The 16,027-nt window shown below is 35.0% G+C and overlaps 1 protein-coding gene across 1 annotated transcript in view; it reads right to left on the bottom strand.

Annotated features, from left to right (window-relative positions):
* Nucleotides 1–207: 207 nt before the first annotated feature.
* LOC123811567 (WD repeat containing planar cell polarity effector) overlaps nucleotides 208–16,027 on the bottom strand; it is a 382,261-nt gene continuing 366,441 nt past the window's right edge. Inside the window, exons 17-18 of the mRNA XM_045827820.1 lie at nucleotides 11,973–12,004; nucleotides 208–318 (exon numbers count right to left, since the gene is read on the bottom strand). Of these exons, the coding sequence (XP_045683776.1) occupies nucleotides 268–318; nucleotides 11,973–12,004 (83 nt within the window). The 3' untranslated portion in view covers nucleotides 208–267. The remainder of the gene's footprint in view (nucleotides 319–11,972; nucleotides 12,005–16,027) is intronic.

Here is a 16,027-nt window from a genome sequence, read left to right as displayed (position 1 = left end):
ACTTGTTTGTTGAATTGTTTATGATAGCCATTCTCAACAGTGTGAGGTGGTACCTCATTGTGGTTTTAATTTGCATCTCTCTGATGGTTAGTGATGCTGAGCATCTTTTCATATGTCTCTGGGTCTTCTGTATGTCCTCCTTGGAGAAACTGTTCAGGTCCTTTGCCCATTTCTTAATTGAGTTTAAACTTAACCAGTTTATACTGTTTTCTTTTTTTTACTCCATACAGGGAAGTTTAAGTCAGTAAAACACAAATTTCGTATTATTTACACCAAACCAAAGTGAACCATTCTTAGAGAATCACCATCTCCAATTTCCTGAAAGCAAATAAATAAAAATAATTGACATCATGTTTATGCAGAGAATAAAAAGAACTGACTTAATATTTATATTTTTAATTTTAATATTCAAAAACAGCAAAACAAAACAAAATGCATTATATATGTAAACTAGAAAACTATAACTTACTCTTGAAATTTTGATATAGTATTTATGAAAATCAGTGAAGAGATAATATATGAACCATAAAAAGGCCAAGAGGGAAGGATAGGATGTTAGTTGAAATTTGGAAGCATCTGAAGACTCCTACAATGAAAAGTTGCAAATTTTGGGTCATCACTTGTGATTCCACCTATTTTTTTCTTGTTGTGCAATTACAGTTGTCCCCATTCACTTACCCCATTACTCACCCCTGCCCTACCCACCTCTACCTCCTACATTCAATCTGATTCCACCTATTTGATTTTATAATACTGTCTGTTCTAAATGGTCCCATGTAGCACGTAGTTCTTAATTTTAATAGTTTACTAAGTAGTTGATAGTGGCTCTTGAGGCAGTGATTCATAGAAAACATAATGGTTTCATAAGCCCTGTATAAAATTTTATGAACCTGCAAAGGGATACCAACAGGAACCTCATCTGTTTCCCATTTCTCCTTCTTTTTTTTCTCCCCCCTACAAGGATTTTTTAATTTTTTTAATTAAATTTATTGATATGACATCAGTTAATAAAATTACATAGGTTTCAAGTGTACAATTCTATGGTACATCAACTGGACATTACATTGTCTGTTTACCACCCAAAGTCATATCTTCTGCCCTCACCATGTATTTGACCCTCTCTACCCTTTACTGTTTCCCCTACCCCCTTCCCTCTAGTAACCACCATACTGTTGTCTGTGTCTGTGAGTTTTTGTTATTTTTGTTTTTTCCTTTGTTGCTTCCAGTTTTATATCCCACATATGAGTGAAATCACATGGTTCTTGACTTTTTCTGCCTGACTCATTTCACTTAGCATGATATTCTCAAGGTGCATTCATTTTGTCACCAATGACAGTATTTCATCTTTTCTTATTTGGCTGAGTAGTATTCCATTGTCTATGCATGCACCATATATTCTTTATCCAGTCATCTGCAAAAGACTTAAGGTGTTTCCATGTGTTGGCCACTGTGAATAATGCTGCAATGAACATAGGGGTGCATATATCTTTGCAAATAAATGTTTTCAAAATTTTCAGGTGATACCCAGAAGAGGGGTTGCTGGGTCATATGGTAACTGTATTCTTAATTTTTGAGGAACTTCCATACTGTTTTCTATGGTCATTTTACTAGTTTACATTTCCAACAGCAATGATTAAGGGTTCCTTTTTCTCCACAAGCTGTCCAACACTAATTATTAGTCTTTTTGATAATAGCCATTCCAACACATGTGAAGTAATCCCATTGTATTACCACAGACTGCAGAAATACCAAAGATCATACTAGAGGACTATGAAACATTGTATGCCACCAAATTCAATAACCTATGAGAAATGGATAAGTTCCTAGAAATTCACAATCTTCCTAGACTGAATCATGAGAAACATGAAAATCTAAACAGATGGATCAACACTGAGGAAATTGAAACAACTATCAAAAATTCTCCAAACTGTAAAGGTCCAGGAGCAGATGGATTCACTACTGAATTCTACCAAACATTTAAAGATGATTCAATACCTGTCCTTCTCAAACTCTTCCAAAAAACTGAAGAGCAGTACTTCCTAATACATTTTATGAGGCCAACATAACACTGATACCAAAACCTGGTAAGGACAACACACAAAAAAGAAAACCACAGACCAATATCTCTGATGAATACAGATATGAAAATCCTAAATGAAACAATAGCAAATCAAATAAAACAATGCATTAAACAAATACATCACAATCAGATGGAGTTCATTCCAGCAGCACAAGGATGGTTCACCTTATGCAAATTGATCAATGTAATACACCATATTAACAAAATAAAGGATAAAAATCATGTGATCCTATCAATCAATGCAGGAAAAAGCATTTCACAAGCTACAACATCTATTTATGATTAAAACAATCAATAAAAAAGGGCCATATATGACAAACCTTCAGTTAATATCATATTCAATGGTGAAAAACTGAAAGCTTTTTCTCTAAGATCATGAACAGGACAAGGGTATCAACTCTCATCACTGTTATTCAACATAGTGCTGGAAGTCCTAGCCAGAGCAATCAGGCAAGAGAAATAAATAAAAGTCATCCAAATTGGGAATGAAGAAGTAAAATTCTAACTTTTTGAGGATGACATGATTCTTTATATATAAAACCCTAAAGACTCCATTTTGAACAAGACATTTTATGATAGAATTCTGAAATTAGAATATGTTCAAATGTAAGATAAGTGATACTATTTGAAAAATGACACAGTGGGGACATTTTTGAATGTTTGGAGATAACCTACTTAGAATTGAAATAGTAAAAGGGAAAGGTAATGATGGTCGAGATGATGGTTGTACTCAAATTGGAGATATTTATCTTAAAAGTTATTCCTTAAGTTATACCTTGAAAGTTCTTTTTGTTTCTAATAGAAGACCTTTAGAAAAATAGTACTTTAAGTAGCTACATTATAGTACTTTAAGTAGCTATATCTCAAAGAAAACAGGTGTGGAGCTGGCAAATAAGGGAAACACGTACGTATGCAAGTGCTTGTGGATCCTGAAGAACACAAACAATTTTTAAGAACCTGGAAAAACAGGTAACAAGAAGAATGAGTAATTTAATAGTGCCTGGGGCTTGCATGTGTGTTCTGGCTTTTAGCTTTCAGTTTGAAAACAAAAAAGTCATTTATACAAGCACTGGTATTTAAAAAACATAAGCTCCAACTCCTGGCGTATAAGCTACTATATCAAATTCTATTTTTTATACCACTAGAATGGTTATCAAGAAATCTAGATTTAGCTTTTGGTCTTGATCACTAACTAGCAGAGATCCTAGGTAAATTATTTTCCTAATATTTGGATATGATTGTTGTTTGAAGGCCAGATTGTGCATAGCCAGGAAGTACCATCTGTTTCAGCCATATTCTTGATGTTCTATAGGGTCTTCCATCCAGGCCTTCAGACTGCTCCTATGTTAGTAATTACATTTTAAAAAGTAGGAATCATAGAATTAACTTCTGAAGGCTCTACCAGGATTAATAAAAACTTTTCTTTGAAAGATTTTCTTTAAAATCTATCTTGTTTTCAAAGAAGACATCAGGAAATTTCCAAGGTTTCCATGAGAGTCTGTTTCATGCTAAATAACCTTGAGTTGTACTCTATTTATTTTACATGAATATTTTGATGATTAACAAAACAATATATTTGTATAGTCAGCTATTTAATAATTATTAAAATAAAGTATATTCATTAAATAAAATTTGGAAAACAGAAAAGCACAAGAGTTTACCCATAGTCCCACCAGTCATATGAAAACTATAGTTTAATATGTATTTGTTTCTAATCTCTTTTTCCCCCAATATGTGCTTTATTTGTTTTTAAAACAGCAGAAATTATATTGTATACACATTTCTCTATGTTTTTGGTTTGGGGGTTTTTGGTTTCACTTTACTCTTCAATGCTCCCACATATATGGTCTTTGTTTTTAATGGGTAAATTTTATTTCATCAAATATCAATACTATGGTGCTCCTTAACCATTCTTCTTTTTTGTTAAATTTATATTGTTTCCAATTTCTTCTTTTTTAATCAATTAATTGATTAATTTTTAGAGAGAGGGGAAAAGAGAGAGAAACATCAGTGTGTGGTTGCCACTCATGAACTCCCCCACTGGGGACCTGGCCCACAATATGTGCCCTGACTGGGAACCGAACCAGTAACTCTTTGGTTTGCAGGCCAGCACTCAATCCACTGAGCCACATCAGCCAGACCTTATTTATTCTTTTTTATAAATAACCCAATGACAGATATTCTTAGTGGTGAAGTTTTTTCGGTGTTTAGGATTGCTTCCTTGGTATAGAGCTGTAGCAATAGAATTATTGAACCAAAATTTATGAACTTTTAGGACTCTGGATAGACTACAGAATTGGTAGTTTTGTGTTATTTCTTCCCTAGTTGGGGAGGAGGTGCTTTTGTTTGGTGATAGGAAGTCATACTTTCAGCAGAGGCTTATTTTCATTTTATTAAGTGTTGAGACTGTGCTCACTCCTGACTGACTGGAAACATGTTAATTCTTGTAATAATTTAATGTAACAAAAGGGTTCCTCCAATCCCTGTCCTTCATTTGAATTCTACATATAGTTAAGTGTATTTTCTGAGCCACACCCTATCGCTGTTACCTAATGTTGGGTGATATCAGGTCACTTTATTATTGTAGATATTTATTGGTGTAAAAAATTTATTGAATTTATTGGGGTGACATTGGTTAATAAAATTATATACATTTCAGGTATACAATCCTGTAATATTGAATACATCATCTGTATATTGTGTGTTCACCACCCAAAGTCAAGTTTCCTTTCATAACCATTTATCATTCCTTTTCTTTCACTCCACTCCAGTATGGTAACAGTAATCACCATACTGTCATCTGTGAGTATGTCTAGGAGTTTTTTTTAATCCTTTCACTTTTTTCACGCAGTCTTCCAACCCCCAAAAGTAAAAGTCCCCTCTTATAGCTGTCATCTGTTCCATGTATCCAGGCCTCTGCTTCTGTTTTGCTTTTGTTATTGTTGTTTATCTTGTTCATTATATCCCACATATCAGTGAAGTCATATGGTATTCATATTATTTGTATTTCTCTGACTGGCTTATTTTGATCTTCAAGTCCATCCATGATGTCATAAAATGAAGAATTTCCCTTTTCTTTTTATAGCTGAGTAGTATTCCATTGTGTAAATGTACCACAACTTTTTTAACCATGGCTCTACTGATGGGCACTTGGGCTGCTTCCAAATCTTGGCTGTTGTAAATAATGCTGCAATGAATATAGTGGTGCATATACTCTTTTGAATCAGTGTTTTGGGTTTCTTTGGATATATTCCAAGATGTGGAATCCCTGCATTATAAGGCATTTCCATTTTTAATTATTTAAGAAAACTCCATACTTTTTTCCATAGTGGTTGTACCAATATGCATTCCCACCAACAGTGCACAAGGGTTTCCTTTTTTCCAGATCCTTACCAATGCTTCTTTGTTGATCTACTGATGGTAGCCATTCTAAAAGGTGTGAGGTGATATCTCATTGTGGTTTGAATTTGCATCTCTCTGATGATTAGTGACATTGAACATCTTTTCATGTCTAATGGCCATCTGTATGTCCTCTTTGGAGAAATGTCTCTTCAGGTCCTTTGCCCAGTTTTTAATTAGATTGTTTGGTTTTTTGGTGTTGAGTTGTGTAAGTTCTTTATACATTTTGGATTAACTCCTCCTTATCTGATGTATCATTGGCAAATATATGCTTTCATAGAGTGGATTATCTTCCATTTTGTTGATGGTTTCCTTTGCTGTGCAAAAATGTTTTCGTTTGGTGTGGTTTCATTTGTTTATTTTTTCTTTTGTTTCCTTTGCCCAAGGAGATGTATCAAAAAAAAATATTGCTATGGAAATGCCTGAGCTTTTACTGTCTATGTTTTCTTGTAGAATTTTTATGGTTTTGAGTCTTATGTTTAAGTCTTTACTGCATTTAGAATTTATTCTTGTGTATGGTGTAAGAAAGTGGTCTATTTTTGGCACATATTGTCCAATCTTCCCAGCACCATTTATTGAATAGACTATCTTTATCCCATTTTATGTTCTTACCTCCTCACACCCTATTTCTGTTACCTAAAGTTTTAAATGTATACAAACTTTAATAAGCAAACTCTGCAGACAGTTCAGGTTTGTTTTGCTACAAACTGGATTTTGTTCTATTGTGCCCTTAATACAGACATCTTTTATTATGTTTTTCCATGTGTTACTAATGGTTTTTTATAAAGTTCCTGCTTTGGTGCAGCAGTAATTAAATCCCAGAAGTATACTATTTTAGAGATAGAAGAACTCTTAAAGTTTCTTAATCTGAAACTTTTTTCATTTTGTTGGTGAGGAAACTAAGGTGCATATGGGTTAAGTGTTTTGTCCGGTTGCTCATTTAGTGGCAGAGCTGGGATTAGACTTTAATTATTTTCCTGTAAAGTGCTTTTATCACCACAGCATTTTGAATGTACTGACAAATAACAAACATGTGTTCCACAGGCTGCATTATGATTGACTCCTATGATTGCCTGTTCCTATCACTTAAGGCTCTTGTGTATAGGCATGCTGGTGGCCCACCTGTGTGACAGGTGATGCTTTACTGAGCAAGTTGTCCAGTTTTCAAGTTTCATCATTGAATATTAACCCCGTAATTTGCATATTTAGGATCATATGGGAATTTCTTTTTAATCGATATTCCAGAGTTTTGGTGTTGGTGTTCTTTCTGGAAAATGAAATGTTAAATTGACTACCATCTAGCACTTGCCAAAGGTTGGCTTGAGGCTTCTGTTACTTATAAGAGACAGGTTGATAGGTAAGCTAATATTGTATAACTTCCCAACTTCCTCTGTGTTAAGTAAACCTTCAGAAAGGAATGTACTTAAAACAAACATGTCATTTTACCTTTCCACAGAAATGCCTCCACTGAATGAGTATTCAGGATAATCCCTTAGATTTTTTTGAAGATTTATAATAAAAAGATCTGTGTGAATGGGATTTCTTTTTCAAAACCCTACTTGAAGATACGTTTAGTATGTTTTTCAGTTTTCTAACACAAGCATTCTTGAGTGTGAATTGAGTGCAAGAAATGTTTTTATCCAGATGAATTTACTATTTGCATATTTTAAGAAATAAAGTCAGTAAGAACAATAGTAATGAACAGTATTTTGGAGTTTACAGAATGCTTTCATGTTATCTAATTAGACATAACAATACTGTGATATTATTAAATATTCCCATTTTACAGATAAGGAAATAGGTATAAAGAAATATGTGGCAGTGAAGAAGAAGTGGCAGTATATGGGAACTGAGATAGTTGTCTACAAGTCTTGTATTCTTTCTACTACACCAGTATGCCTCCTAAAGTGAACCTATTTCCCTTTATTTGCCTTAGCTTCCCCAAATTCAGAGCTAATCTCAGTTTTAATTTGTATAAAACAGCACAGATATTGAACAACATCTCTTACTTTGTAACCTTTAATTGACTTTTCCTTTGAGTAATGTTATTTTAGATATTCTATGTAAAATAATTTTATGAACTGCCCTAAATCTTTCAGAAAGCAGATGGATCATAAATACTAAGATAAACTGGTTCATATCTATGAAGAATGACCACTGTGTTATGGTTGGGTTGACATTTTTATTTTTTACTACTTGTTTATCTAACTCTCCTTGAGGAATATATTGACACATTTAAAAATATTTTTTTAAATCATTCTTTGGATGACAAAAATAAGTATGAGAATAGTTTATCATTTATCCATGTGAAAAAAGAGCTCAAGAAGTTAGATTATAAACTTTATGATAAAAGTATCAATGACACAAAATTGCTACTTCTAAGTCACACGTTTAGCCCTGAGCAGTGTGGCTCAGTTGGTTCGGGATTGTCCCACAAACCCAAAGGTTGTGGGTTTGATATGCAGTCAGAGCTCATGCCTGGGTTGTGGGCGTGAAAGCCCCGGTTGGGGTGCAAGTGAAAGGCAACCGCTGGACGTTTCTCTCTCACATTGATTTCTGCTCCCTCTCTTTTTCCCTCCCTTCCCCTTTCTCTGGAATCAATAAAAGAAAAAAATGTTTTTAAAATTACACTTTCAGAAACTACATACTTCAGTTATATAAGGTTTTCGTTATAAATGAAGATAATTGTCAATATGTAAATATTTGGGATCTACATATATATGTATATATGTGTGTATATAGACTTGTACTTTTCTCTCTTAGGTGATAACAAAGACTGAAAGAACAATGTAAGCAGCATGTTGCTTTGCCTTTCATAATTCATCAAAAAATTAGTTTCCTACCATTTCTGAGTCTAAGATTTCTTCCAGACAGTATACCAATGAGTGGTTCAGTCAAGACAATGTAGATATATAACAACATGATTTATTACTTAATCTGTCTATGACCAAAGTCTGTGATAGGAAACCAGAGGTATGCTGTATACCTAGAAACTAATTCCAACATACAAGCCCAAGTTAGCTTCTTTAAAGTTTGTCCACAGATCAATAGAACAGAATTGAGAGCCCAGAAATAAACCCACATATAAATGATCAAGTAATTTTTGACAAAGGAGCAAAAATTAAGAATACAGTTACCATATGACCCAGCAACCCCTCTTCTGGGTATCACCTGAAAATTTTGAAAACATTTATTTGCAAAGATATATGCACCCCTATGTTCATTGCAGCATTATTCACAGTGGCCAACACATGGAAACACCTTAAGTCTTTTGCAGATGACTGGATAAAGAATATATGGTACATACATAGACAATGGAATACTACTCAGCCAAATAAGAAAAGATGAAATACTGTCATTGGTGACAAAATGAATGCACCTTGAGAATATCATGCTAAGTGAAATGAGTCAGGCAGAAAAAGTCAAGAACCATGTGATTTCACTCATATGTGGGATATAAAACTGGAAGCAACAAAGGAAAAAACAAAAATAACAAAAACTCACAGACACAGACAACAGTATGGTGGTTACTAGAGGGAAGGGGGTAGGGGAACAGTAAAGGGTAGAGAGGGTCAAATACATGGTGAGGGCAGAAGATATGACTTTGGGTGGTAAACAGACAATGTAATGTCCAGTTGATGTACCATAGAATTGTACACTTGAAACCTATGTAATTTTATTAACTGATGTCATATCAATAAATTTAATTAAAAAATTAAAAATCCTTGTAGGGGGAGAAAAAAAGAAGGAGAAATGGGAAACAGATGAGGTTCCTGTTGGTATCCCTTTGCAGGTTCATAAAATTTTATACAGGGCTTATGAAACCATTATGTTTTCTATGAATCACTGCCTCAAGAGCCACTATCAACTACTTAGTAAACTATTAAAATTAAGAACTATGTGCTACACAGGAATGAACAAAAACTCAGATATAGTCAACAGTATGGTGGTTACCAGAGGAAAACTGGGGTTAGGGGAAAGGTAAAAGGTAGAAGAGGGCAAAGTGCGTTAAATATATGGTGAAGGAAGAAGACTTGACTTTGGGTGGTGAACACACAGTACAACATACAGATGGTGTATTATAGAATTTTACACTGGATACCTATATAATTGTATTAACCAGTGTCACCCCAATAAATACAAAATTCAAAATTATCTAATAAAATTTAATATAGAACTCAAATTCTTTCTCTTAGCTTTTGTCATTAGCACAAATCCCTCCCAAAATCTTCCTTAGAGCTAGTATACCTGTAAGTCGTTTCATTTCTTTCTTTTTCTTTTAATTATTCTAAAAAGTGTGGTGAAATATGCTAACATAAACTTTTCTGTTTTAACCATTATGATTTCCTCCTCCCCTGAGGAGACATTTGGCAATGTCTAGAGACGTTATTTTGTTGTCACGATGAGTGGGGGATCCCCTGGCATCTAGCAGATAAGAGGCCAGGGGTGCTGCTAAACATCCTACAGTATATAGGAGGGTCCCCCCCAAACAAAGGATTATCCAGCCCATGATTTCAGTTGCTCTGAGGTTGATAAGCCCTGGTATAGAGCCAGAGTATTTGGGTTTGAATTCCAGCAGTACACTGCACAAGCTGTGTGACTGAGGGGGAGTTACTTAATTTCTGTGTCTGCATCTCTAAAAGGAAGCTAATAGTAGTATCTGCCTCATAGGGTTGTTGTGAGAACTAGCTGAATTAAAATATTTAAAGTACTAAGACCAGTGCCGGTCAGACAATAAACACTTGATAAATATTAGCATTACTTCATTTTAAAATTATTTCTAATTGAATGTATTAAATAAATTAAAGTTGATAAACAGTTGATAAAGAGACATATACTGAAAAAGTTATCAACAGAAAATTAAAGACACACAAAATCCTATGTTGATCAGAGAGGAGGGCAGAGGGGGATAATGGCGGGGGGGGGGAAGGGGAAGGATCATGTCAAGGAATATGTATTAAGGACCCATGGACAAGGACAGTGCGGGAGAGAGGACTGAATGTCAGGGAGTAGGCAGGGCAGGGGAGAGCAATGGGAGAAAATGGGGACAACTGTAAGTGAACAACAATAACATTTTTTTTAAATGTGCATGAAAATTTTGAATGAGAAAACCCTTTGCAAGCAATGATAGGTTGTTAAAATCTTTACTTGAAGTGTATGTACTTAATAATAATGTCTAAATAAGAAATTATAAGACTGAATATAAAGTGTGTGAGTGCTAATCTGAACTTAAGTAATATCTGAACTCAAAAATCTGAAAAGCAAAATCTTAAGCAAAATAAACACTTATAGCCAGTTAGGTTATGATAACAATTTTATGTAACTAATCTTTTTCTTATTCTATATTACTTTTCCAGAAAGATCTCTGGGAAGTCAATTTCTCAACTGGATATCATGTACACTTGTGTATCTGTAAAGTTTTGACAGGATGTAGATTTTTTCTTTAACAAGTCTTCTAAAAATAAGCTATTTTAAAATATATAAAATCTATGGCTTTTATTTAAGCTTTAGCAAATTACATGCAGATTATTATGCATATACAGTCAACAGTAATATGGAGCATTTCCCTCCAAACAGATCAAGAATTTTAAAAAGTTTTCATTTCACTATATGTATCTCCATAAAGAAGACTGAAGCAATGATGTTGATAATTATTATTAGTATACTCCCATATAATTAACAAAGTCCTACCACATACATGATCACAACAGTGTTTCATAAAAATCCTGTGGGGTATGGGGCAGTATCTCTATCTTGCAGATGAGGAAGTTGAGGTTTACAAAGATGAAATGACTTTTTCCCCAGTTATAATGCTAGTAATTGTCGAACTATCATTCAAACTCGTGTCCTAATGAATCAGTTACTATAATGCACTGTGGGCTTTTAATAAATGATGATGATTTTAATAAATGATGATTTCTGACTTATATCTAAGTTTTCTGAAACTGGTATAGCAGGGCATTGATATCCCCTCTCAAAATGAACACTGATGTAATGTCAGCAGCAGAATATAGAGAGGCAACTCACATGCATTACCTGTTAATATTACACATGAATGTAATAAACACTAATTGGATAACTTTGTCATTAATATAAACCTTTTGTTATTAAACTTATAATTTGGGGTAATTTCAAATATACCAAAATATAGAGAATGGTATATTTAAACTGCTATATTACCCATCACCCACTTTCATCAATTATCAACTCATGATGACTTAAATTCATCTACATCCCTTCTTTCTCCCCACTGTCTTATTTTGAGGCAAATTTCAGACATATAATTTCATTTGTACACATTCCACATACACAATTTTATTTTGTAGAAATAAATATTTTAATAATTACAACTTTAAAATACTGAAAAGCTGAATAGTTTTCTAGATAGATGTTGCCACTTAGCAGCTTTTCCTGAGTTCAAAATAATCACATACAGTATGCTTTTTGTAGGAATTTAACATCTAAGAGGAAACAGTAATAGAAAGTGTTTTACCTGTTCTGTGCAGTCTTCTCTTATTTCTCCTTCTAAAATAAAAGATCACAACTTTAATTATCTTAAAGTTTAATAAAGGACCTTAACAAAAATTGTTAACAGAAGAATCTTTTAACATCCTCACTAAAAAGAGAAATACTTAAAACAATCATAACTTAAATCAAAATACTAAAAACTCTAGAGAAAGCAAAAAACAAAATTTTTTAAAGATTTTATTTATTTTTAGAGAGGGAAGGGAGAGAGAGAGAGAGAGAGAGAGAGAGAGAGAGAGAGAGAGAGAGAAACATCAATGTGCGGTTGCTGGGGGTCATGGCCTGCAACCCAGGCATGTACCCTGACTGGGAATCGAACCTGCGACACTTTGGTTCACAGCCCGCACTCAATCCCCTGGCAAAAAAACAAATTTAAAAATAGTAAGTACCAATTATTCTCATACATACATGTTTTGGCTGATATTTGCACTGAAATCAAATGAGTAAACTATACCTGTATTGTGCTTTCTGTTCTTCAAATGATCCTTAAAACTTGCATGGCAACTGTTTCATCTAAGTGCCAATTCTAGTTGATGAGTGGTGGTTGTCCAGGGAACTGTGGCACTGTGTTGAAAAGTTTTCTGAGGACTTTGTTGTTGTTGTTGTTGTTATTATTATTATTATTATTATACTTAATGATAAAGAATACTGTATTTGATAAGTGGATATTTGCTCTCAAAGCAGTGATATACCTGCTGACCTTGGCTTAATACATCAAAATAATGCTTTTAAAAGAGACATCCTTACCTAAATTAGGCTAAGAGAAAAGAAGTGTCATTGCTGCCACAATCTAACTTCTCATTATTGATGGATACTAGGTAGACATTAATGTACATATTCTCATCTTTGAAACAGGTAACTTCTGGTATTTATAAGTCCCAATATAGTATTTGGTACATGCATGCATATACCACTCATTTGGCACTGGGCTTATGTTAACTTATATTATTATTTATGTCCTTTATTTATTTAAGTCTACCTTCCCAAGTAGATTATATGTTTTCTAAAACATTTTTAAAGCAATATTTTATTGATTATGCTATTACAGTTTTCCCAATTTTTCCCCCTTTATCCCCTCTTGGTCATTCCCCAACCCTCCAGCATTTCCCGCCCTTGGTTAGTGTCCATGGGTTTGCTGCTGGCAAATGATAGAGTATTCTTGGATGCAGGTCCTTGCCTTTCATGACTTCAAATACTTCTTTCCAGCACGTTCTTACCTGTAAGGTTTCTATTGAGAAATCAGCTGATAGTCTTATGAGAACTCCTTTGTAGGTAACTGTCTCCTTTTCCCTTGCTGCTTTTAAGATTCTCTCCTTATCTTTAATCTTGGGTAATGTAATTATGATGTGCCTTGGTGTGTGCCTCCTTGTGTACAACTTCTTTGGGACTCTCTGAGCTTCCTGGACTTCCTGGAAGTCTATTTCCTTTGCCAGATTGGTGAAGTTCTCCTTCATTATTTGTTCAAATAATTTTTCAATTTCTTGCCCTTCCTCTTCTCCTCCTGGTACCTCTATGACTCAGATGTTGGAATGTTTTAAGTTGTCCCAGAGGTTCCTAAGCCTCTCTTCCTTTGTTTGGAATTCTTGTTTCTTCTGTTCCAGTTGGATATTTATTTCTTCCTTTTGTTCCAAATCGTTGATTTGAGTCCTGGTTTTCTTCCTGTCACTGCTGATTCCCTGAATATTTTGCTTTATTTTACTTTGTTTTGGGGACCGCCCTGCCTGATTTCAGAAGCTGTAACCCCCCATGGCTAAGCCTGAGTGACAGACCTTGGGAGCATAAGCCACTAAGGAGACAAAGTTTATCTTCCTGGCAGGGGTGCCACCTCTTCACCCTGCTTGGCCCCGGGCGTATGACTGGTTAGCCAATGACGGGTAAGATTCCTCAAAGGAGGGGCAACCTAAGACAGGCATGGTCATGAGGGGGCCCTCAGGGAAAGACTTGGGGGGCTATGGAAAAAGAGTATGGTGGACCCTCTCCTCTCAGCTTGGAGATAGCCTGAGTCCTCATTCTGTCTGCAAGAAGCCTCCTAATCTCTTGGCTTCCTTACTTGCCCTGCCTCACTTAAGCCTGAAACAATGCTGGAGGGCAGTGCAGCCCTGGGCAGGAATGGGTGGTTCCCTGGGGTGATCAGGCCTAAGAAAGAATACATAAAATCCTGTAAAACCCGCTTTGCTAACAATGTCCTCAATTTTCTGGTAAGGGTCCAAGAATGAAATGAGTTTGTTTCTCAAAGTTTTATAGCCCTTTAGCTAACTGACTCTGACTCAGAATAAGCCCTCATAGTTCTTTGTATATTATCTACTGTTTGATCCTTACTGACTGACAATGATTGATGTGCTTTACCTGTATTCCTGTGCAAATTGAACCCAATAAAAGCCCATTGAGGAACAGGCTCCTGTCCCTTCTCCTTGGAGAGATCGGCCACATGTCCTCCCCAAGCAGATCATGTCTTGGTAGACTTATTTTCATCTGTGGTAGATGGGGGACCCTGCAGGCAGAGCTCTGCCACAACTTTGGGTGTCCTTCATTTGTTCTTTCATTTTGTGACCAAGTTCAATCAGTTCTGTGAGCATTTTGATTACCAGGGCTTTGAACTCTCCATCAGATAGGTTGTCTATCTCCTTGTTGCTTAGCTCTCTTTCTGGAGTTATGCTCTGTTCTTTCATTTGGGCCATATTTCTTTGTCTCAGCACACTTGTTAAGTTGTAAGGGGGTGGGGCCTTAGCTATTCACCAGGGCAGGGCAACTGTCTTTGCTGTGTTGTGATGCTGTCTGTAGGGGAGGGGCCAGAGAGGGAACAATGCAGCTTGTCTGCTCAGCTCTAGCCCCACTTTCAACAAACCCTTGTGTGAGACTGGGAGTCTCTCCCACTGGGGCAAACGCCATAGTCCACAATCAGCTCTGAGTCTGTTTCTGGTTCAACCAGCCTTGCCTGCATGGTCCACCACTTTGCTACAGGTTCTCTCTGTCCACCCATCTTACCAGTCTGGTTGGTCTGGTTGACTGTTTCTTTAATTCCTTGGTTGTCGGAGTTCCATGCAGTTTGATTTTATGGCACTTCTAGTTGTTTATTGATTTTAGATTGGTTGTTATCCCCTTTTTGGTTGTGTGAGGAAGTGAGGGGTCCCCACCTATGCCTTTATCTTGGCCAGAATCTGTTTTCTGAGACTTATCAGCAGCATTTTATTCTTCCTTGTAGTCTTAGCACCAAGAAATGCCTTGATGGTGATTATATTTTTATAAAAATACATGTCACTGCTCTGTCTGTAACCCTGAACTTATATTTTGGCAAATTTTGTGTATATACTGAGGTGTTTTGTTTAGCTATATAGTTTAAAGTATTTCATAACATTTTAAATACAATATGGATCTCTCCTGTGAAATCTGAATTGTAATACTTTCCTAGGACATCTGGATTTAAAAAAAATAATTGAATGGCTTTTGCATTAAGTAGATAAAAGTTAAAATCTTACTGTAAGATGATTATTCTCTTCTGGAAGATTTCTAGGACTATAAAATTAACAATCTCAGAAACTGATTAAACATGTTGTCTTTCCAATTGTGAACAAATTATTCTTATAACTAAACAAAACTGAGACAAAACAAAGTACTCTGCTTTAATTTATGCATTTTTTTAAGAGTCTTCCATAGACCATAAAGACAGTCAGGGATACTTTGTATAATTTTAAATAGTAATTGTTATTCCTGTAGTTTTGCTATTTTTGAGTTAACAACTTTACTTTTTAATTTTTTTAACAGACATAAAGTTTTACCAAGTTAGTTTTTGTTAATCTTCATTGAATCCATGCCAATTTTATCATATAAAGGAAAATCAACTTCTTTAACAAATGCATTAAAATCTATGATTTAGATTCTTGATGGATATCTAAAGAGATTGGTGTAATGAAGTGACTGCTTCTGATTCTGGTATGTTATAGTCTTTTAAATATATACCACTTCTTATTTTTCTCATAAAAGCCAGTGTTACCGCTTCATTTAGTTTCTTGTCAACTATGAAAA

This window comes from Phyllostomus hastatus, unplaced genomic scaffold, assembly GCF_019186645.2.
Source record: "Phyllostomus hastatus isolate PE091 unplaced genomic scaffold, TTU_PhHast_1.1 phas_scaffold_78, whole genome shotgun sequence".
NCBI classification, from domain to species: Eukaryota; Metazoa; Chordata; class Mammalia; order Chiroptera; family Phyllostomidae; genus Phyllostomus; species Phyllostomus hastatus.
This window is presented reverse-complemented; position numbering and strand designations above follow the sequence as displayed.